Below are 21,017 nucleotides of genomic sequence, written 5' to 3'. Positions count from 1 at the left end.
ATTATCACCTATGTACAAATAATCATTTCTAATCACATCTACCGTCTTTCCAGCCATCCTTCCACCGCTCTTTCCACAAATTGCAGTCAAACTTCTTCTTGCCCAGCTTCTCGTTCACCTCGTTGTGCGCGTCGCACAGCCACTTGCCGAACTCCTCCTGCGTCCGCACCTTCGGCTTGTCTTTCTCCATGTACTTCCTGAAGTCTTTGGCACAGAACCAGCACGGGTATATGTTGCCGAACACTCGCAGAAACGTCTTCATGTCCTCCTGTTGCTCCTCCGACGCGTGTTCCGGATACCTGGCAGCAACAGAGTGCAGAAACGTCCAGGTGGACCGGCCGAGCTGCTCCACGTCCGGAGGACAGTCGTCGGCCACGGTCTTGGTTGCCGACTTGGTCACCGCCTTGAAGTCCAGCAGCGTGTTGCACGAGCGGCACGGCTTGCCGTTCTCGTCTAAAACAATCTTTCTACCAGAAGGCCCCACTGACATTAAATTTTATTCGACTTACTTAAATTCATTTTTTAGATTCTCCATATACTGCCCTCGCTAGCCATCACAATATTTTCGGCTTCCATCCGGTCGATCGCTCTTTCCGCCTCCTGAACAGTGAACTGGTCCTCCTGCGACAGTTCGGCATTGACCATCTGTAGCAATGCGTCGCTCTTGAACTCCTCGACGCCGGCGTTGGCCATAAACACAGAAGAAACAGTCTTCTTGAATAACTCGTACCGGGCCGGCGAAAGACCCACAGTGTTGACAGCCCGCGAAACCGGAACCTCTCCCAGATGCTGAGACTCGACGTCTCTGGCCAGATCCTCCATCTCGTGCTCGTCCACTTGCTGGTCCTCGTGGATCTGCTGCAACGCCTTCTGTCTCCTCGTCAAGATCTTGTTGCCGATAACCTCGTCGCCCTCGGTCTCTGACCCCAACTCGCTCTCTTCGTCGCTTTCGCTCTCGGCCAGAACGTCGGCGTCGACCTTCCGCTTCTTTTTCTGCGGTGCGTTGCGCTTGCTCATTTTCTCTTTGAACAGAGCGAATCTCAACAGCTCCTGTGCAACCTTCACGTCCTTCAGGTCCACGGTCTGCGACAGACGCACCTTGGCGTGCGCGGTAGACAGTCTGATCAAAGTCTCGAGCGTTCTTGCCGTGATCGGCGTGGTTCTGGCGTTCTTGGTGTTATCGTCGTTCCGCAACTCGGCGTAGATGTCCACAATCATGTTTGTGGCATTCTTGGTCAGAACAGGATGGATTCTTTGCTTGGCGTACTGGATATACTTCTTCAAAAACGGAATCGTCACAATCTGCGGCATCTTGCCCTTCGAGGCCTCGGCAGCTCCCGCGTGAAGTAGCGGATTGAACTTCTCGAAAACATCGGTGTTTTCCTCCTCCGGCTCCAACGGCCGGTCACCAACAGCCAGAGTCACGGCAGGACGCTCTCTGATCGGCTCCCCCTCCGCGTAGCCGTTCGGAAGATACATGTGCATCCGCAGCACGTGCTCGCTGATCTGTCTGTCTCTTTCGTCGGAAATCTCGTCTGTCACCACAAACAGCAAATCGAAACGCGAAAGCAGCGAGTCGGGAAGCGCGATATTCTGCTGCGGCGATTTGAACGTGTCGTACTGGCCGTACACGGGGTTCGCAGCAGCAATCACCGAGCATCTGGCATTCAGCGAGGTGTGGATGCCGGCCTTCGAAATCGTGATGGTCTGTTGCTCCATGACTTCGTGGATCGCCACACGGTCCACGTCACTCATCTTGTCGAACTCGTCGATACACACCACTCCCCTGTCGGCGAGAACCATCGCACCGGCCTCCAGCCGTCTCTCGCCCGTCTCCTTGTCGGTGGTGACCGCAGCAGTCAAACCAACACCAGAAGATCCACGACCGGTGGTGGCAATGGCCAACGAAGCCGTGTTGAGCACAAACCGCAGAATTTGCGACTTGGCCGTGGACGGATCACCCACCAGTAACAGGTTGATGTCTCCACGCAAATGTGTGCCGTTGGGCAGGTTCTTCTCTTCTCCTCCCAGAAGCATCAGTAAGACAGCCTTTTTGATATACTCGTGGCCATAAATCGACGGAGCAAGAGACTGCGACATGATCTCAAAAATATCCTTCTTCTTGGCCAGCTTGTTGATGTCTCTGATATCGTAATCGGTGATTTTCTCAACCGCCTGAACAGACGACGAACGAGCATGTAGTGGGTATAGAGAGTTGCCGAGAATCACCACTTTGAACGCAGAGCTGTTGTTCTGTCCGCCTCCTAGTGACCGGAACACCCCGATCACCTGCACTCTGTCGCCCGGCTTGACTTTGTCGACCAGGTCGTCATCCAAGATGACATCCACCGAACGTGGCAACTGACCAGCAGGCGCAAATTCAGGCAGTTCTTGGATAGCGACCGTTTGGTGGTCTCTGTACTTGGAGTAGCCGTACTCGGTTATGAGCTTGTTCCCGTCCGGATCCTCGGTCGGATAGTTGGCAGAGGTGGTGATTGGGTTGAAGCTGGTGGTTTGGTCGCGGTATTCTCTAGCGTGGAATTTTTCTGTGGCCTCACAGTAGTGCACAGATTTTATAATCTTGGGGCGAATGAGAGAAGCGCGAGTCACAATTCCTTCCACGGAAACCATCTTGGACAGGAAAGACGAGTTGATAGAGCGGGGCGTGAGCTGGTGCGCTCCGAAAGCGCCGCGGAATGCCAGGTAGAAGTCAGAGTCCTGTGTCACCTCCATCTGGGTGTATTCGTACGCGTTGAAAAGCGCCAAAACGGTTTCTCTTAGGGCCGTCTCTGCAGCAGGAAGATAGTCAGCCGGGTGGTTCAGTAGTCCGTTGGCAAAATCGGCATTAAACTCGCGTAACTCGTCGATCGAGACGGCAAGACGACGCTCGCCTTTTTGCAACATGAGCTTGATGGCATCTTTGTAGTCTGTTTGCGAGTCGAGGTCTGCGTCCAGAAACTCCTGGAACACTCTGACACGCTCGCCAAAAACGGCGTCGGCAGCTTCAACGATTCCGTCCATGAGAAGAAAGGAGGGAGAAGATTTTGTTGCAAATTTCGTGCATATTTCCATATTCGGGAAATGAGACGCGTGAGACTCAGAGAGCCCCGACGCGTCGCTGCCACACAGAAAATCCCACACCCGTACACCACAGAGCCAAAATAAAGGCTGACCTTCAATCACCTCTCCAACGTGTGCACCTGACCTGTCACGTTCGCCGTACGGGGTTGTGGAGCAGCACTGTAGCGGTCACGGCAGACACATCGCAAATTGGGGGGTGCTCTGCGATGTCACATTTACATAATCACCAGGCGACACCACACACCCATCCTAGCCAGCCCATACTCTCGCACGCACAGCCCCTAACCTAATTCTCAGGCCTATTCCAGAGCCGCAGACTAGCTTCGGTCCAGGCAGCTAGTCCCAGAAAAAGGTTTAGGCCCCCCTTTTTTCTTCCTGGATTGGCAAAAAATAAACAACATTTGGCGTATGTTTATGTTTTTCCCTACCGAAAAATTTGAAACTATTCCCACCATAACTCCCTCCGTCGATCGTCCTTGATTCACTTTACAACACCTCTTTTTGACTCATAACAACGAAACACTATATCAACCAGGCGAATCGTACCCAACATCTGTAATGAGTGTGCCTCCGACGTCCAGAAGCTCTCGTCTGAGCATGAGTTCTGGGACAAAGAGAAGAACTGCGAAGGAAGTGAGGTTTGGAGCCTATGTTTTGGGATCCACCTTGGGGGAGGGCGAGTTTGGCAAGGTGAAGCTTGGCTGGCGCAAAGACGGCAAGCATCCCTCGCAGGCCGCCATCAAGCTGATTCGCAGAGACTCAATTCCTAAGGGCTCTGAAAAGGAAAACAAGGTCCACCGTGAGATCAATGCCCTCAAACGGCTTGCCCACCCCAACATCGTGAGGCTGGAAGAGGTGCTACAGAACGAGAAGTACATTGGTATTGTGCTTGAATACGCGTCGGGCGGAGAGCTCTTTGACTATATTCTTGAGCATCGTTACCTGAAGGAGTCGATGGCCTGTCGGCTCTTTGCGCAGCTAGTGTCCGGTGTCGATTACATGCACTCGAAAGGTATTGTGCATCGAGACTTGAAGCTGGAGAACCTGCTGTTGGACAAGCACAAAAACATAATCATCACCGATTTCGGGTTTGTCAACACTTTCAGAAACTCGGACCTTATGAAGACGAGCTGCGGGTCGCCGTGTTACGCCGCCCCCGAATTAGTTGTCAGCAGCGAGCCATACGAGGGCCGCAAGGTGGACGTTTGGTCTTGTGGTGTGATTCTATATGCCATGTTGGCCGGGTATCTCCCCTTTGATGACGATCCTCAAAACCCTGATGGTGACAACATCGCGAGACTGTATCATTATATCACTACCACGCCATTGACTTTCCCAGAGTACATTCAGCCAAGTTCAAGAGATCTACTCCGTAAGATCATCGTCCCAAACCCTAACAAGCGGATAGACTTGAAGCAAGTGAGGGCGCACGCGTGGTTAGCTCCACATGCACCGTTCTTGTCCGTGACGCCTTCTGAATGGGACAGAAACTACACAAGGGCAAGACAAGCCGTGCCTCAACAGGATAAGATCAACAGAAGACTCTCCCTCATGGAAAACCCAAGCTCGGCCTCCTTCATGCTTAACAAGCCGCACAGCAGATCCTTCGCACCGAAAACCAACTCATCGCTATTGTATTCGAATCCTGCTGCTCCCCAGACCTCGCATACGGTTGCCATCTCATCGGGATCGGATAACTACCACTCGCCTACCACACCACACGAGTTCTACCGCAGCGGTCGTGAAAAGGCCGGATCGTCGGCCAGCCTGGTACTGCAAGCTGTCGTGGAGGCAGACAAGTTCGAAGTGTCGCGCAGAAACAGCATTCAGAGCGATTTCAAAACGTCGGGGGTGCCAAGATCTATCACGTTTAACGAAGGTACAAGGACGTCGCGCAGCAATAGCATAATTTCAACTAACGTTCCTCTCAATTTCGAGACTATAGCGGAGTCCCCAGCCCAGCAAACGGAAAGAAGCATGTTGCCGCCTTTGCTTCCGTCAATGTCGAGGTCCACTGGATCTCACTGTCCGAACTCAGCCCAAACAACAGCATCCATATCATCCAAACTTCCTTCAAGAGCGAACAGACCACGGCCGACGTCATACCATCCTGCAACAGCATCCTCCGGCTATATGTTCCCATCTCCTGATCTTTCATTCCTTGTTCCTGCAAATTCCTCCGAGACAAGCCTGACGCGTCCGCTATTCGACAGAGCTAGCTCCACTTCTTCGTCTCCAATCAAGGAGCATCGCAACTCATGGTGTCAACCAACCGAGCCTATCTTGGATAAAGCCAGTGCCAGCGGAGTGCTGACAACTCTGTCAGATCACGGAGAGAAGGAGGAGGAAACCGAAACTATGAAAGATTCTGAGAAACGCAAAAGCGCAGCTTTGGACTCGTTATCGAACGCGATCGACATTTTCTCCATTTCGTCGACGACAACGACTCCTAACTCTCCAATAATGTCCTCCGAGTCGACTGCGAAGGTGGAAACGGCCAGAGAACAGAGAGTTGAGCCTGCAGGCGAGGTGAAACAAGTGCAAGCTATTACGGCAGTGCAGGATACTGTGAAAAAAGTTCAGGAGGATGACGAGTTGGCGGAGCTCAAAACAGAAATAATGGCCCCTATCAGCGCCCCTCTCAGCGCCCCTAGTCGCCAATCGAGCATTTCTGAGCGCAGATACGAGAAGGAGAACCGCAACAGTCGCAAGAGCGTTTCTGCATCTGCCACATCTGCTCCAAAATTCAAGCGGTTCAGCATGCTAGGGTTCTACTCGAGTAATAGTCTCTCGCAGGAACTGCAACCATCAGAGTCTATTATTCCGCCGCGCAAAGTGCTGGAGCCAAGCAACAAGAGAGACGATGTTGCCGAAAGGCGCATGACTATGGGTGCTCGTCGCGAAAAGGACTCGACAGCTAAACGAGTGATGGATTTCTTCAAACGGCGGAGTGTGAGAATTTAATTTAAGTTATAATAAATAGGTCTAATGACAATAAATAAGCATTGAGCACACCTCTAGCTCTTCTTCATACCCCTCAAGAAGTCTTCGTTCATAGATTGCAAGTTATTGGACTGTTCTGGGTCGTATCTGCTCATCCATTTGGAAGGAGTGTTGCGCATAATGAAGTGTTTTCTCACCACCCAAGGCTTTTTCTGTTCACTGGCAAAAACCAGCGAGTTTGTCTCGAATGATTCATGTGCTTCTGGCTCAGCTTGCTGGCCTCTAAGAGACCCGGTGAGTCTCAAGTCTCTAATGGCCAGGTACTTGTCCCATTGATCGGTATTGAACCTTGGCTTCACAAATATACGATCGTTATTATCGTCAAGCTGAGGGGACTTTGACGACTCTGTGCTTCTGGTGATGGAATTCACGAAAAGAGCATTCATGGCACCGCCAGACAGCCCAAAGAACGTGAGCATCAGGCCAAAAGGCCATAGGCCTTCCCAAGGAATCATTGCGGGGAAAGAATTAAGGACTACAATTATCGGGTGCAGGGATTTGGCAACATGTGATGGTGTAGAGATGTAAAACAAATTACTGTTACTATACTTCAGGCCCAGGAAAGCGGGCGGCCCGACATGGTCTAACATAAAGACGTGTATTAGTCTTACATATCCTCTTCAACTCTTCGTTGTCTCTGCTTCTAATTATACTTCATAGCTCGCTATCCTTCAGCTGCTTAGATGTTGGATGGGTACAGCATGATTCTGACAGAAGCACCGAAAGTCTTTGCTGGCAAGTTGTTCTTGAATTGTGCTCTCACCAGTCCGTTGTTTCCGTGAGTTCTGGTAACCTTTCCCCAGATACATCTGATCTTGGAACCTCTAACCTCCTTGGTGGCTCTGTAAACGTAAGCGATTCTCTTACCAAGGTAGAACTTGGCCTCGTCAGCGTTGGCAACTCCCTCAATCTTGATGAGCGAGGTGTTTGGGTTGGTGACGTGCTTGGATCTTTGGTAGGAGATGTGCTTTCCCTTGACGTAGAGTCTGTGCGATTCAGCCATCTTGATGTAGAATTATGGTAAATAATTTTTCAATATTTTATTCGAGCAAAAGTTTTCCTAGGGCACAGGTCACATCACGTGAAACCCTCACACACACCTAACACCGACTATAGATATGGTAGCTGAACTGGAAGCCAGCCTCGTGGTTGTCTTGCGAGAACTCGTTTTCCAGCCCTTTGCTGGCCAGATACGACTTCCAGACCTGCGGATCCTGCTTCTTCCAGAGCGTTCCGACGTCGATGAAGGCGTCCATTTCCAGTTCCTTCTCGGTGCGGACTTCCGTCAACAGTAGCCTATCCACCAGCTCAGGCGTGGCTCGAAGCACGTCATTGTAGAGCTCCGCTCCACCTATCACAAACACCTCCTCGATAGTGTCCATGTCCAGCGTCTGGAGCGCGCTTTTCAGAGAATCTGCCACTTTGACGTTATTGCCGTGTTTTGCCACCTCCTCCGAATATTTGCTTGAAAACGCGCTCATATCTCGCGTCAGAACCACATTGACTCTCCCCTTCAACGGACGGAACCGCTCTGGGATCGACTCCCACGTTTTTCTGCCCATTACGACCGCGTTCTTCTTATTTTTATCTGCCGTCTGCGTCGTGATTCTGCGAAAATACCGCATTTCCTCCTTCAGCGCCCATGGCAATTGGCCCTTGTAGCCAATTCCGTACTTGGGAACCAGCGCCGCCACTATCAGCGACACTTTAGTCATGGTGGAATTTACCAACTTTATTTTCCAGATATTCGGCTTACCTAATCAGTGAGTCCAAATACGCACCATTTTATCCTTGCCACCACTCACCACCCTGGCGCCGTCTAAACTCCAATCAACCGCGTAAACCTCATCCGCGTGGCCGGGCAAATCCGAAAGCAATTTTCTGGTGCGCACATCCCAGACCTTGAGGGTGGTGTCCTTGGAGCAACTCACCAGTAGTCTATTATCAGAGGACCACGCTGTTTGGTAGACGGCAGCCACATGGCCGCGGAAAGTGGCCAGAAACTTTCCGTCGCGCCCGTCCCACAGCTTGATTGAGTTGTCAAACGAGGCAGACGTGATGTAGCGGCCGTCTGGCGAGAACGAGACATGGTTGACCAATTTTTGGTGGCCAGTCATGCGACAGATCGGCTTGTTGGACCTTGCCGGCTCCCAAAGGAACATGGTAAAATCGTCACTGGCCGACACCATTCTCTCGACAATTTTCCCGCCGACCTTGGCCACTTTTTCGTAGTTTTTCAGGGCCCTGGCCTGTCTTTCTGCGTCGTCTTTTGGCGTGGTTCCGGTATGGTCAAATGGACCGCTTCTAAGGGCAAAGTCTGTGGAGAGTGCTATGTGGTTGATCCAATGTCCATGTGCCTTAAGAGTCTGAATACATTTGCCCTCCTTGGCGTCCCAAACTTTGATAGTTTTATCGTGAGATCCAGAATATATGAGATTGGTGCCACCCCATTTGACACACGAGACCGACGACGAGTGGCCAGAAAGCGTCATCTCGCAACGTTTCAAAGCCGTGTTCCATACTTTCAATGTCCCGTCTTTGGAGGCAGAAACAAGCCGCGGGCTGTCTCCTGGTTGAACCAAATGTGCTGGCTCCCAGGCTAGGGAAGACACAAATTTTGAGTGGCCAGTAAGCGAAGATCCAATTGGGGCGCCAGTCTTGCCATCCCAGAGCCGCACACTGCCATCCATCGATCCAGTAGCAACAACGTCTCCAAATGGAGAGTACGCAACACAAAGAACCCAGTTTGAATGGCCATTCATAGTGGCCTTGATTGTTTGCGTGTGGCAGTCCCAAAGTCTGGCGGTGGAGTCGCCCGCACCGGTCACGAAGTAGCCGCTGGTGCTTGGTGGGAACTGAGCGGCCAGAATTGTGGCCCCGTGTCCACTGATGGTCCCCGAAGACCTCGTCACGGGACGCACTTTGAAGATGGCCCTGGGAGTGAAAACCAGTGTAAGGGTGTCCTCTGTGGTTTTGATTCCCGGCTTGAGCACTGAGAAGTATATGTTATCTTTCACGTCTATGAGATTGTCTCCATTCTGGATGGCAAACGAGTATGCGACTGGTTCATCCGTGTTGTTCTGGAGTTGGTTCAGTAATTCTTCGAGCTGTCTTTCTGTGATTCCTCCAGGCACTCTGATAGAGCTTCCCACGGTGTCGCCTGAGTCCGACGCCTGGAACTTGATCAGCACATCAGGCAAATCCTTGGGAACAATGTCGACCTCCCGAGGAAGCTGGGCTTCCTTCTTCTGTTTCTTCGAGGGCGGTGGAATTAGCGTAGCCATGCTAGATAAAATAAATCAGAAAAAAATTAAAAAAAATATTTTTATCGCATCCTTGCACCGCAGCACGGACTTGCGAGATGTTGACTCATTCAAAGAATCTATCTCTAAATTGGAACACATCTTCTTGCACTGAAACCATGACTGGCCATGATTTAACACTCTCACATCAACTTGGCTCGGGAGATTCCTCGAAAAGTACTCAGCTCCGTCCTCTGAAGGAAAAAAGACACCGTCTGGATACGCTCACGGCGCAGGAAGCGAGCTCCGATCCCTCGTTAGAAGCTTCTAACCATGACTTTGTCGAAGAAAAGTATCACCCGGACACTCACAATGCAGCCGACCTTGAGAACCTTGGTCTGGAGGAAGCTATCCGACTTGCTACCAACAGGACTGAAAGATCGTCTCAAATCTTGAATCCAAGTGTTTTAGGCCCGCCAAAGGATAAAGGCTACGCATGGGTGGTCTGCGCTACCACTTTGCTGCTTTTTATGGCCACTTGGGGTGCTAACAGCTGCTACGGAGTGTTTTTGGATTACTGGCTACAGAACGGGACGTATCCCGGCGCCAGTTCCACCGATTACGCTTTAGTCGGCAGCATTGCTCTTGGCCTGGCCATGATGCTTGCGCCACTAGCTCAGATGACGGCTGCAGTCATTGGAATGCGACCAACGTTAGTTCTTGGTCTTGGTTTCCAAACATCAGGCTACATATTGGCGTCATTCTCCACCCAGTTGTGGCAGCTGTACCTCACTCAGGGCGTCATGGTTGGGTCTGGGTTTGCGTTTATTTTCAACCCGTCAATCGTCATTCTTCCAGACTGGTTCGATAAGAAGCGGGCAATTTCATTTGGTATCATTGCGTCCTCCAGCGGTATCGGTGGTGTCATATTCTCACTCATGACGCAAAAGATCATAAGCAGAACAGGCGGCGCCCCCTGGGCCCTGCGCACGATTGGAATAGTTACGACATTCATGAACGTTGTTGGAATTGCGCTTATTAAAGAGAGAGTTCCAACAAAAAGACTGAAGACCACACGCGAGATAAAGGTGAGACTCAATATTCTCTTCAATAGAGAGGTGCTGAAAATTCCACAACTATACATTATATCCATCTCTTTCAGCTTGATTGTCTCGTGCTACATTATCGCCATGTTCTCGTTGTCCTCATACGCCACAACCATGGGGATGTCTGCTGCTCAGGGCAGTCAGGTGACCGCAGCATACAACGGGTGCCAGACAATCGGAAGAGTTCTATTTGGGTACGCAGGCGACCGAGCTGGCCGCGTGAATTTGTCTGTGTTTCTTGCTTTTATCATGCTGGTTTTGGTTCTAGCAATGTGGATCAATTCCACAACCGCAGCTTCTATTTTTGCCTATGCAGTGCTTTCTGGCTTAACTTTCGGCTCCTCAGAATCTCTGAACCAGCCGATTTTGGCCGACAGCATCCCTACGGACCTCTTCCCCGCGGGATGGAGTTTCCAGAGCGTCATACAGGGCTGCTTTGCTCTTTTCTGCGAGGTAGCTGCTCTGAAGCTGAGAGACGTCAACATCTCTAAGCCGTTCATCAGGGCACAAGTTTTTAGTGGATGTTTTGCTGCTGGCGGCCTGTTACTGATCATGCTGTTCCGCGAGTGGAGAATTCGACGCGAGTTAGCTAGAAAATTGGAGGAAACTCAAAAGGAAATGGTGGCAAGAGGCCACACAGGTCAGGCCGCAGACCTGGAGCAAGAATACCAGACACTGCTTGGGCAATCACCAAAATTCTACATTCTGAGAATGTTGTATCCTATGAAGGTGTAACTGGAGGTCTCTTTTAGGTTTTGTGAAGGTATTCCTTCGTCTGCAGCTACTTGTGTAGAAAAAAAATAAAGCTAAAGAACTCAGCTCTGCACATGCTACTAAGCTATTGATGACGCATAGAGGAGAGATTTTTCCTACGCAAGGAAAGATGGAACGAAATATGCCTCCGGGGGCAGCGGCAAGATTCTCGGAAGATGATTGCACAGCCATTGCACAGCCATTGCCAATTTCGAGCATCAGCGATTTCGCAGTGCAATGTCATTTCTACACCGCTGAAGTGCGAGCCAACTTTATGCCGTTTTGCGGTATCATCGTATACATAGAGCTAGTAACTAGACCGAGAATGTTGGTTTTGGACCTCAACAGAATGACAGGACGATTCTGACCGAAACCATGCACTGCCCTCGGAGCTCAGAGCCAGGAATAGAACTCGAAATAGGGATAGATCAAGCTTTGTTAGAGAAAGACTTCAAATTCTGCCCTGCATTTTGCCCTAATTTCCGTCCTGAGTTGTGCCACCAAGCTCAATAAACCTATCTTCAAGGCCCAAGTTTTTGGCCACGCGGCAGCCTTTCCCATCCCGCCGCGCGCAAAAAGCAGATCACTGCATAACGTCTAACGCATCCAGTCCAAGATCTGGCAGCAGCACAACCAAATAAATATTCACTCCTATAAAATATCTTCATCCGGCGATATCCGCAGATTGGTGCTCCCGATGAATCTATAGCCGTTCTTGGAAATAGCGAACGACACCTTGCACCGCCGATAAAAAAAAGATTGTTATCGTGACCAACGGTGATGAAAATCCTTCTACATGGATAATAGTTCTCTTTCGTCGCTAGATTCCGACGTGGGGCGGTGCGACTCGCTCGAGCATGTGTCTGGATACGCACAGACACCAACACTAGCGACCCAGGTGAGCAGAACACGCACAGCCGTGTCGCTGGCCTCCAGTGTCTCGCGCAGCGTCCGACAGATTGTTGAGCAGGCCCAGGATGACAACGAGCAGACGGCCTTGGAGCATCTGGAGCACCAGGACGCGTACGACAAGCTGAACATCGAAAACATGGGTATAAGTAGGGCTATTAGAATAGCTACCAATAGAACTGATAAGACTCTGGAGGCCCAGGTTTCGGGGCCCGAGACTCCAGAAAAAGATAAAGGGTATGCGTGGGTGGTTTGCGGGACGATCTTCACTGTGTTTCTGTCTACGTGGGGCGCGAACGGCACGTACGGCGTGTTTCTGAACTACTGGATGCAACACAGCACGTTTCCCGGGGCCAAGTCGACAGACTACGCTCTTGTCGGCAGCATAGTGCTCGGACTGGCCCAGATCCTGGCCCCGCCAGCGCAGATGACCTCCGCCGTCATTGGCATCAAGCCGGCCATGCTGATAGGCCTGGTTTGCCAGACTCTGGGATATATGCTTGCATCTTTCTCCACTAAACTATGGCAGCTCTACCTGACCCAGGGAGTTTTAGTTGGCATAGGTTTTGCATTTCTGTACAACCCGTCCATTGTGACGGTTCCGGACTGGTTCAACAAGAAAAGAGGACTCTCGTTTGGCATCATTGCCTCCGCCAGCGGGATCGGCGGCGTGGTGTTTGCGCTCGCGTCGCAAGGAATAATTGCCAAAACCGGGGGCCCGGCCTGGGCGCTCCGTGCTATGGCCCTCATAACATTTTTTTTGAACGCTGTGAGCATTATTTTGATTAGAGAGCGGATTCCCTCGCAGCGACTCACGACCGTGCACGAGGTCAAGGTCCGGCTCAGCATTCTGTTCAACAAGGACGTGCTGAAATACCTGCAGCTCTACGTTATAGTGTTCTGGTTCGCACTGATTGTCTCCTGCTACGTGGTGGCTCTGTTTTCGCTGTCCGCGTACGCCAGCTTCATGGGCCTGTCCGACGCCCAGGGCAGCCATCTGACTGCGATTTTCAACGCCTGCCAGGCCGTCGGCAGAGTCGCCATCGGGTTCACGGCCGATTACACGGGCCGCGTGAACCTGGCGATCGTGCTGTCGGTGGTGATGGTCGTTCTGGTTCTGGCCATGTGGATCAATGCCACCACAGAGCCGTCTATTTTCGCATACGCCATGCTCTCGGGACTCACGTTCGGCGCGTCGTCGGTGCTCAACCAGCCCATTCTCGCCGACACGCTGCCCCCAGAGCTGTTTCCTGCCGGATGGAGCTTCCAAGGCGTGGTTTTGGGCTGTTTCACCCTGTTCTGCGAGGTGGTGGCCCTCCAGCTCCGGGACGCGACCAAATCCAAGCCGTTCATCAAGGCACAGATTTTCTGCGGCTGTTTCGCAATCGGCGGATTCGTACTGATCACCATTGTGCGCGAGTCAAGGGTCCGGACCCTGCTCACCAAAAGACTCAGCGAAACCGAAGAAACGCTCGAGTTCCAGAAGGAAGACGAGGTGCTGGCCAGAAGACACGCGACGTACCACGAACTCCTCACAAAAAGCCCGCTAGGGTTCCTGCTCCGGCTCATGTACCCAATCAAGGTGTAGCCGTGGCTACCCCGACACACCTGACACCGGGACAAAAAAATTAAATGAAATTCAGGCTTATCACTATTACTAGTTTTGGGAGTAGAAACCAATTTCACCTAATGGACAACAGCTCTTTTTCCTCGCTCGACTCGGAGGTCCGAGACGACCAGCAGTCCGTGCGTCTTCCAGACGTCGTCCACACGTACTCCAATGGGTCCCGGGTGGCCAGAACGAGGACGTCGACGTCGCTGGCCTCGTCGGTTTCTAGAAGCATCCTCAGCGTCCGCCAGATCGTCGAGCAAGCCAGAGAAGACGACCAGAAAATGGCGCGGACCGAAACGCAGGCAGGCGAGACGGTGGATCTCAACGAGGCTATCCGGATCGCCACCAACCGCTCAGAAAGCATACAGCCCCAGGAACCTGAAACGCAGACCCCGCTGCCTGCTCTCGACTCTGGCTATGCGTGGGTGATCTGTGCGTGCGTGTTTTTGATGATGTTGGCAACGTGGGGGGCCAACGGCTGCTACGGCGTGTTTCTGAGCCACTGGCTCCAGGTAGAGAGCTTCCCCGGCTCGTCGGCCACAGATTTCGCTCTGATCGGCAGTATAGTGCTGGCGCTCGCTCAGGCGCTGGCTCCGCTCGCGCAGATGGCGTCTGCGATTCTGGGGATGAAGATGGTCATGCTGCTGGGCGTTGCTCTGCAAACCGCTGGGTATCTGCTGGCATCGTTTTCCACAAAGCTGTGGCAGCTGTACCTGACCCAGGGCGTTCTCGTTGGGCTTGGCTTTGCGTTCATTTTCAACCCGGCCATTGTCATTTTTCCAGAATGGTTCGACAAGAAAAGAGGCCTTGCTTCGGGGATAATCGTGTCTGGTAGCGGTGTGGCTGGAGTTGTCTTCTCTCTGGCCTCACAGGCAATAATCGCCCGCACAGGCAGCCCGGCATGGGCCCAGCGGATGCTGGCATTTTTCTCTGTGCTCGGCAACACGTTTGCCGCGTGCCTGCTCAAACACCGCATCCCAACACAGAGACTCAAGACCCGCCGCGAGATCGTCACCAGATTCAACGTGCTGTTCAACGTCAGGGTCGTCAAACTGCCGCAGGTCCAATTGATCACGCTCTGGTTCGTGCTAATGCTCTCCTGCTACGTCGTTGCGCTCTTCTCGCTCTCCGCGTACAGCACGTTTGTCGGGCTCTCGTCGTTGCAGGGCAGTCACGTGACCGCGATCTTCAACGGGTGCCAGGCCATCGGGCGGTTCATCATTGGTCTGACGGCCGACTACACGGGGCGCGTGAACCTGGCGGTGTTTCTGAGCCTCAACGTGGTGATTCTGATTTTTGCCATGTGGATCAACGCCATGACGGCCGGCGTGGTGTATGCGTATGCTGTGCTCTCGGGGCTCACGTTTGGCGTGGCCTCCACGCTGAACCAGCCCATCGTCGCGGACTCTGTCCCCGTGGAGCTGTTTCCGTCTGCGTGGAGTTACGAGAATTTCTGGGTGGGCGTGTTTTGCATGTTTTGCGAGGTGGTAGCATTGAAGCTCAGAGACTTGACGTTGGCAAAGCCGTTCATCAAGGCGCAGATCTTTTGCGGCTGTTTTGCGTCCGCCGGCGTGCTGTGTATCCTGCCGATCCGCGAGTGGAAAATCCGTCGCATGCTCGTGGCCCGGCGCGAGGCCCTGGAGGCCCTGAAAGAGCACGAAAAACACACCGACGAGTACGAGCGCCGCCAGATGATGTACGACATGCTTCTGCGCGACGGGGTCAAGGCGTACCTGACGAGACTGCTGTATCCTGTGCGTGCCTAAATACACTTATTTTTTCGTGAGCCGTAGTGGTCTTCCCATGCCTAGCCGTTTTTTTCTTGGCTTGGAGATCTTGACTGCTCCGTCGGGCAGTCGCGACACGCCGGTGAGCCGGGACGCCGTCTGGAAGCCCGAGCCGAGCGCCAGCGGGCCCATGTTGAGCTTCATGTTTTGCTGGAACGACGAAAGTAGGTTTGGCGTGCTGGCGACGCCGGTTTCGGCTACCTGGACGAGGCCCTTAGGGAGGTTGAGGAACCGGCTTTTTCTCTTGATAGGGTCGCCAAACCCAAACCCTAGCGTTTCTCTGAAATAGCTGAGATACAGCCGTTCCTTGGCCCGCGTCACGGCAACGTACATGCACCGTCTCTCCTCGTCGAGAGCAGCCTCGTTTTTAGCGGTGTCTCCAACGTCGCTCGTGGCATGCTGCGACGGGAAAATGCCCTCGCACAGCGACGGAACAAACACGATCGGCCATTCGAGCCCCTTGGACCCGTGCACCGTCGTGATGGTCACTTTGGATACCGTTTTTTCGGCGCCCTTTGTCTCCTCGTACAGATACACCGAGTCGAGGAACTGCGTCAGTTTCTCGAGACTCGTGCTGGCTGTGAGGTCGAACGACTGCTCTGCCACCTCCAGCTCGTCCTCCTCGGCGTACGCGTCCTGTAACAGGTCTTCCTCCTGGAGATTGAAGCCGATAAGTTGGTTTTTCAGCTCGTTGAGCGTCGCCTCGATCTCCTCCTGCGAGTCGCCCTTCTTGTCCATGCGCTCCTCGTTGACAACGCTCACGACACGGCTGTGCTGCACAATATGGTCAAACATCTTTTCCAGCTGTTCCTGCTCGTCCGCGTCGCTGAGAAGCAGCTCGCGGGCTTTTTTGATGAGCGCCACAAACTCGCCGATCCCAGCGCGCGCCTTGGCCGTGATGCCCTTCATACCGTCGCGCGCAATGTTCTCCAGTATCACGTAGACGTTGCCCGGCTGACTGCGGGCCCGCTGCGCGGAAAATTGCTCCTCAATCAGCAGCAAACTTTTTGCTCCCAGACCGCTCACCTGGAAATCCAGACACCGACTATACCCCAGCCAGTCCATGTCGGATGCCACGGCACGCAAATAATCCATCACTAGACGTATTTCGCGCCGCTCCCAGAAAGAACGCCCGTGCACCACCTGGTACGGCAAGTTTGCGTGGATCAGCTCCTGCTCGATGACACGGGATAGAAACCCGGACCGCAGCAAAATGGCGATGTCCGAGTACTGCGTGCCGTTTGGCTTGACCGCCTGCTTGATCGTGGCGGCGATCTTGCTCGCCTCGGCCTTGTTGGTGGCGCATGCAAACACCTGCACGGGGATGTCGTCTTTTTTATGGGCGTGCAAATACTTCTGCTCCCGTCGCGCAAACTGCTGGTTCATCAAGTGCTCTGCAAGCGTGAGAATGTTGCTGGTGGAACGGTAGTTCTGTGTGAGGGCGACTTTCAGAACAGCGACGCCCTTATCTCGGTAGTAATCCTCCATCCGGTAGAAGTTCTCCGCCTCAGCGTTACGGAACGCATAGATGCTCTGGTCAGGGTCGCCGACTGCAGTCACGTTGTGCTTGTAGTTTTCGTTGTACCCTGATAGCTGGTACACCAGCTCCAGCTGCACCTTGTTGGTGTCCTGGAACTCGTCCACCAGAACGTGTTTCACACGGCCCATACACGACGGGTGGTGTGCCAGTAGTTTGTGCACCAGCAGCAAGCAGTCGTCGAAATCAATCACGTTATTGCGCGCGAGCTCTTCCTGGTACAGCGTGTACACCTCCAGCTTGGTGCTGAGGTCGCCCGCCTTCTTGGAAACGGGTACCTGGTCTGGTAGCTGGGCTTTATTTTTGCAAGCCGAAATGTACGCTCTGTATTTTTTGACGTCCGAGTCTTTGAGCGAAACGTCGAATCCGCTCTGTGCCATCGCCCGGAGCGCCCTCTTGATCAGCTGCTTGGCGTCTGTCTCGTCTGCGATCTTGAAACCGGCGTTCAGCCCGACGAGTCCGCCGTATTTGCGCAGGATCCGGACGCAGATCGAGTGGAAGGTCCCGATCAGCAGTTTTTTGGCGTCAATCTCCGGATACGGCTGCAGAAGCACGGCGAGACGCTCGACCATCTCGTTGGCCGCCTTTTTCGTGAACGTAGCGACCACAACGTCCTGGGGAGGCAGTTTGTGGTGCAGAAGCAAATACGCGACTCTGGCGGTGATCACCTTGGTTTTGCCGGTTCCGGGGCCAGCAAGCACGAGAACAACGCCGTTGGGAGAGGCGGTCACCGCCGCGCGCTGGTGCTCGTTCAGATCGTCCACGAACTGGTACATGAGATCAGAGGTGTAAGGAGTAGCCGCGTACAAGATATACACTTATTTTTATTTTTATTTTTCGCCAGTTGGTGCACAGATGCGGAAATATTTCGTATCTATCATATTCTGTATTTATCTGACTTGATTTCCATGATTGGTCTGAACCCTGTTCCTCGCGGGCCCGGAACGGACCCGTTAGATCGCACGGCTCCTTTTTCTGGTCCCGCATGGCATATTCCCGACATAGACACTCTCGTTGATCTCCTGGAAACCGAGATTCAGCAAGGCCTCAAGTCGACCGTGACCATGTTGTCCACGCTGACACCCGTTCCGGACTCGCACACACACGGCCGCGTGCTGGTTCTTGACTTGGGCGGCTCGACGTTCCGACTGTGCATTTTGGAGCTTTTTGGTGAAGGCCAGTACGAGATACTGTGCTCGAGAGAATGGCAGCTGGATAACAAGGAGATAAACGTGTCCTTCTTCCAGAGTCTCGTGGACCACGTGAGCACGGCCACTATTGACCGCTACTTCCCGCACACTGTCACCGTCGGTCTCTCGATCTGTTTCCCGTTCAAACAGACGGAACCGAACGACGCGTATTTGGACGTTGTGGGCAAGGGTTTTATTTTGGCAGACGAAATCCGGGGAAAAAATATAGCTGATCTGCTGCAGCGGCAGCTGGAGACGGCGACGCGAAAACGGGTCTGTGTGAAGGCAGTGATCAACGACGCCGTCTCTGTGTATGTTGCTGGCGCGTATTTGTACGGGTGTCGATTGGGGCTTGTTTTGGGCACGGGGCTGAACGTGGCAGCCGGCTACCAGAACCGTGTGCTCAACACTGAGATGTCCTGTTTTGGCAGCAGTCTGGTGGAGCTGCTCACGCCGTGGGACGTGAAAATGCAGCCTGCGTACCGCGAGAGCCGCAAGGCGCACTTGCAACTGCCGCTGTTCCAGCCAATGGAGTATTTGTGCTCCGGCCGCTACATAGGAGAGCTGTTTCGGGTCGGCGTGCTGGACCTGGCGCAGCGGGGGCAGGTGTTCAACGGGCAGCGTGTTCTGCTTGAGAATGCATACGAGCTGACGGGCGAGACCATCTGTCGAATTTACGAGGGCAGCAGCGGCGAAATCGCCCAGATCTTCGCCAAATACAACGTTGCAGTGACAGAGCAGGACGTTGCTGTGTTGCGCCGCGTAATAGAAAGCCTAATTGGCCGTGCGGCAGCCGTGCTGGCGAGCTGGCTGGCGGCGTTCTGCAGAGTACAAGCCCCCAGCACACACGGGCCGGTGCGCATCGGATACATAGGCTCGTTTCTGGAGCATTTTGCGTACTACAGGGAGCAGACACAGCTATTTTTGGACGCGTACAGCGCCAGGCATTCTGGCCTGCATTTTGACATCCGCCTCATCCCGCACAGCACAGCGCTGGGAGCTGCCATTTCCGCAAGCCAGAAAAGCTAAAATAAAAATAGTCGATTCTGAGGCTCAGTTGGTAATATATCGGATCGGGAAATACTTACTCCTTTGAAATTGTTTGGTAAACAATGGATCACGAAAATAACAATCAACTTTAAAGCTGTTTGCGGAAAATTCACAACACGTCTTCAAACAGGGCCAAGTCTAATGCAAGGATTTTCCACCCTATAAAACTTCCTCTGTCGAACGCTCTTGATCTTCCGTTTGCATCCCGTTCGGCACCGCCTCCACTCTCCAGCATTAGTCAATGAACACTCTTGCATTGCTCGTGCTGAGCGCCGTCGCGCAGTCCTTCAGCGTGTCCGTGCCGTCGTTCCCCGACACCAAAGACATATACCCTGTCGACTCGGTCGAAAAGCCGCCACAGGACTTTTTCGCCCAAATCAGCTCGCACACCAAACAGACCGTGCTCGCGTCGAACCAGTCCGCCCAGGACACGCTGGCCTGGCAGCAGGGCATGTCTTTTATCTACGCAGAGTCCTCCAACGAGGCGTACACCGTCAACGTCACTGTTGGCGACGATACGCTGCCCCTGCTTATAGACACGGGCAGCGAGTATCTTTGGGTGTACGGCGCCAACTGCACCGATTCCAGCTGCGCAAACAAAGACCTCTACCAGGAGGGCTCGGGCACAGAGTCCGGGTCCTCGTTCGCGCTGTCATACAGCTCGGGATCGGCCTCGGGGAGCGTGGTGTCTGACTCGTTGCAGCTGGCAGGGCTCACCGCAGACAACTTCTCGTTCGGCGTGGCGTCCCAGGTGCCCGATCTGTTTGAAGGCTACTCGTTCGCGGGCGTTCTGGGCCTGCCAGCTACCAACACGACCGACGGCATGACGAATCTCGTCACGTTTCTGCAGAACCAGGGCTCTCTGGAAAAAGGCGTGTTTGCGCTGTGTCTGGGCGCGTACAACACCACGGACGGCGACTCTAACGCCGGGATGCTGGTGTTCGGCAAGGACGTGGCCGAGCTGTACGACGGGACGATCTACTACGCGTCGGTGGTGGAAAACACCAACAATTACTGGCAGGTTGCTGTCGACTCCGTTTCTGTCGACGGCTACGAGGTGTCTTTCGACGAGGCCACCGTCGACGGAGACGAGTCGTCCACAAAACGGCTCGCCGTCGTCGATAGCGGCACCACCTCGATCGTCACGGCCTCCGCCGACGCCACCAAACTGCACTCGTTTTTCAACGACTCCGTCACCGACGGCAGCAACTTCGCCGTGCCGTGCAACACCACGTACGAGCTCGCGTTCGAGATCGGCGGCCAAAAGTGGACGATTGGCCCAGAGGACTACCTCGGCTCCGCGTACTCATCCAGCTCCCAGTACAGCGGGTACTGCGTGAGCAACATCGTTGGCTCGTCGTCGCTGGACAACGGCACGTGGATCCTGGGCTCGCTGTTCCTGAAAAATTACTACGTCACGTTCGACCTCGACAGCGCGAAAGTCGGGCTCGCCAATAGGACGGCCGTCGAGATAGACACCTCCGTGTCCCAGAAATCTGTCTCCGGCATGCTGCATACCCAGAACACCGTCGCAGCCAGCTCCGCCTACTACAACTCGTCAACCACTCCCTCCTCACACCAGACCCTCACACCTTCAACGCTGAGCATGGCGAGCAGCTCTGTTTCGAGCAACGCGTCGGCCAGCTCCAGCTCCAGCTCGTCTGTTGTGTCCGGCTGGGCCGGCAAACACCGGCTGGCGCCGCCGATGCTGCTGCTGTCGCTACTTTGTCTGCTGTGACATCTTCTT

At 53.5% G+C, this 21,017-nt stretch overlaps 13 protein-coding genes across 13 annotated transcripts; 7 read left to right on the top strand and 6 right to left on the bottom strand.

The window, feature by feature from the left end:
* Window positions 1-28: 28 nt before the first annotated feature.
* Window positions 29-490, bottom strand: KL928_002415 (uncharacterized protein; the record flags this gene model as incomplete). The annotated part of the gene is made up of 1 exon (XM_043202889.1): window positions 29-490. One exon carries the CDS (start codon window positions 488-490, stop codon window positions 29-31), a length of 462 nt encoding a protein of 153 aa, XP_043060620.1.
* Window positions 491-522: 32 nt separating this feature from the next.
* Window positions 523-3,343, bottom strand: KL928_002414 (uncharacterized protein; the record flags this gene model as incomplete). The annotated part of the gene is made up of 2 exons (XM_043202888.1): window positions 523-3,240; window positions 3,326-3,343. 2 exons carry the CDS (start codon window positions 3,341-3,343, stop codon window positions 523-525), a joined length of 2,736 nt encoding a protein of 911 aa, XP_043060619.1.
* A 296-nt stretch (window positions 3,344-3,639) lies between these two features.
* KL928_002413 (uncharacterized protein) lies at window positions 3,640-6,045 on the top strand (the record flags this gene model as incomplete). Its single annotated transcript, XM_043202887.1, has 1 exon — window positions 3,640-6,045. One exon carries the CDS (start codon window positions 3,640-3,642, stop codon window positions 6,043-6,045), a length of 2,406 nt encoding a protein of 801 aa, XP_043060618.1.
* A 53-nt stretch (window positions 6,046-6,098) lies between these two features.
* On the bottom strand, window positions 6,099-7,087 carry KL928_002412 (uncharacterized protein; the record flags this gene model as incomplete). Its single annotated transcript, XM_043202886.1, has 2 exons — window positions 6,099-6,632; window positions 6,797-7,087. 2 exons carry the CDS (start codon window positions 7,085-7,087, stop codon window positions 6,099-6,101), a joined length of 825 nt encoding a protein of 274 aa, XP_043060617.1.
* Window positions 7,088-7,184: 97 nt separating this feature from the next.
* KL928_002411 (uncharacterized protein) lies at window positions 7,185-7,799 on the bottom strand (the record flags this gene model as incomplete). The annotated part of the gene is made up of 1 exon (XM_043202885.1): window positions 7,185-7,799. One exon carries the CDS (start codon window positions 7,797-7,799, stop codon window positions 7,185-7,187), a length of 615 nt encoding a protein of 204 aa, XP_043060616.1.
* A 45-nt stretch (window positions 7,800-7,844) lies between these two features.
* On the bottom strand, window positions 7,845-9,368 carry KL928_002410 (uncharacterized protein; the record flags this gene model as incomplete). Its single annotated transcript, XM_043202884.1, has 1 exon — window positions 7,845-9,368. The coding sequence occupies one exon, from the start codon at window positions 9,366-9,368 to the stop codon at window positions 7,845-7,847; it is 1,524 nt and encodes a 507-aa protein (XP_043060615.1).
* Window positions 9,369-9,505: 137 nt separating this feature from the next.
* On the top strand, window positions 9,506-11,167 carry KL928_002409 (uncharacterized protein; the record flags this gene model as incomplete). Its single annotated transcript, XM_043202882.1, has 1 exon — window positions 9,506-11,167. The coding sequence occupies one exon, from the start codon at window positions 9,506-9,508 to the stop codon at window positions 11,165-11,167; it is 1,662 nt and encodes a 553-aa protein (XP_043060614.1).
* Window positions 11,168-11,276: 109 nt separating this feature from the next.
* On the top strand, window positions 11,277-11,552 carry KL928_002408 (uncharacterized protein; the record flags this gene model as incomplete). The annotated part of the gene is made up of 1 exon (XM_043202881.1): window positions 11,277-11,552. One exon carries the CDS (start codon window positions 11,277-11,279, stop codon window positions 11,550-11,552), a length of 276 nt encoding a protein of 91 aa, XP_043060613.1.
* A 429-nt stretch (window positions 11,553-11,981) lies between these two features.
* Window positions 11,982-13,682, top strand: KL928_002407 (uncharacterized protein; the record flags this gene model as incomplete). The annotated part of the gene is made up of 1 exon (XM_043202880.1): window positions 11,982-13,682. One exon carries the CDS (start codon window positions 11,982-11,984, stop codon window positions 13,680-13,682), a length of 1,701 nt encoding a protein of 566 aa, XP_043060612.1.
* A 101-nt stretch (window positions 13,683-13,783) lies between these two features.
* On the top strand, window positions 13,784-15,472 carry KL928_002406 (uncharacterized protein; the record flags this gene model as incomplete). Its single annotated transcript, XM_043202879.1, has 1 exon — window positions 13,784-15,472. One exon carries the CDS (start codon window positions 13,784-13,786, stop codon window positions 15,470-15,472), a length of 1,689 nt encoding a protein of 562 aa, XP_043060611.1.
* Window positions 15,473-15,478: 6 nt separating this feature from the next.
* On the bottom strand, window positions 15,479-17,806 carry KL928_002405 (uncharacterized protein; the record flags this gene model as incomplete). Its single annotated transcript, XM_043202878.1, has 1 exon — window positions 15,479-17,806. The coding sequence occupies one exon, from the start codon at window positions 17,804-17,806 to the stop codon at window positions 15,479-15,481; it is 2,328 nt and encodes a 775-aa protein (XP_043060610.1).
* A 132-nt stretch (window positions 17,807-17,938) lies between these two features.
* Window positions 17,939-19,249, top strand: KL928_002404 (uncharacterized protein; the record flags this gene model as incomplete). The annotated part of the gene is made up of 1 exon (XM_043202877.1): window positions 17,939-19,249. One exon carries the CDS (start codon window positions 17,939-17,941, stop codon window positions 19,247-19,249), a length of 1,311 nt encoding a protein of 436 aa, XP_043060609.1.
* Window positions 19,250-19,511: 262 nt separating this feature from the next.
* On the top strand, window positions 19,512-21,008 carry KL928_002403 (uncharacterized protein; the record flags this gene model as incomplete). Its single annotated transcript, XM_043202876.1, has 1 exon — window positions 19,512-21,008. One exon carries the CDS (start codon window positions 19,512-19,514, stop codon window positions 21,006-21,008), a length of 1,497 nt encoding a protein of 498 aa, XP_043060608.1.
* Window positions 21,009-21,017: the final 9 nt, after the last annotated feature.

Source organism: Ogataea angusta, assembly GCF_019207475.1.
Source record: "Ogataea angusta isolate 61-244 chromosome Unknown 61-244_NODE_4_length_877678_cov_91.023368, whole genome shotgun sequence".
Lineage (NCBI taxonomy): Eukaryota > Fungi > Ascomycota > Pichiomycetes > Pichiales > Pichiaceae > Ogataea > Ogataea angusta.
Note: the sequence above shows the minus strand (reverse complement) of the source record. Positions and strands in the feature narration are given on the sequence as shown.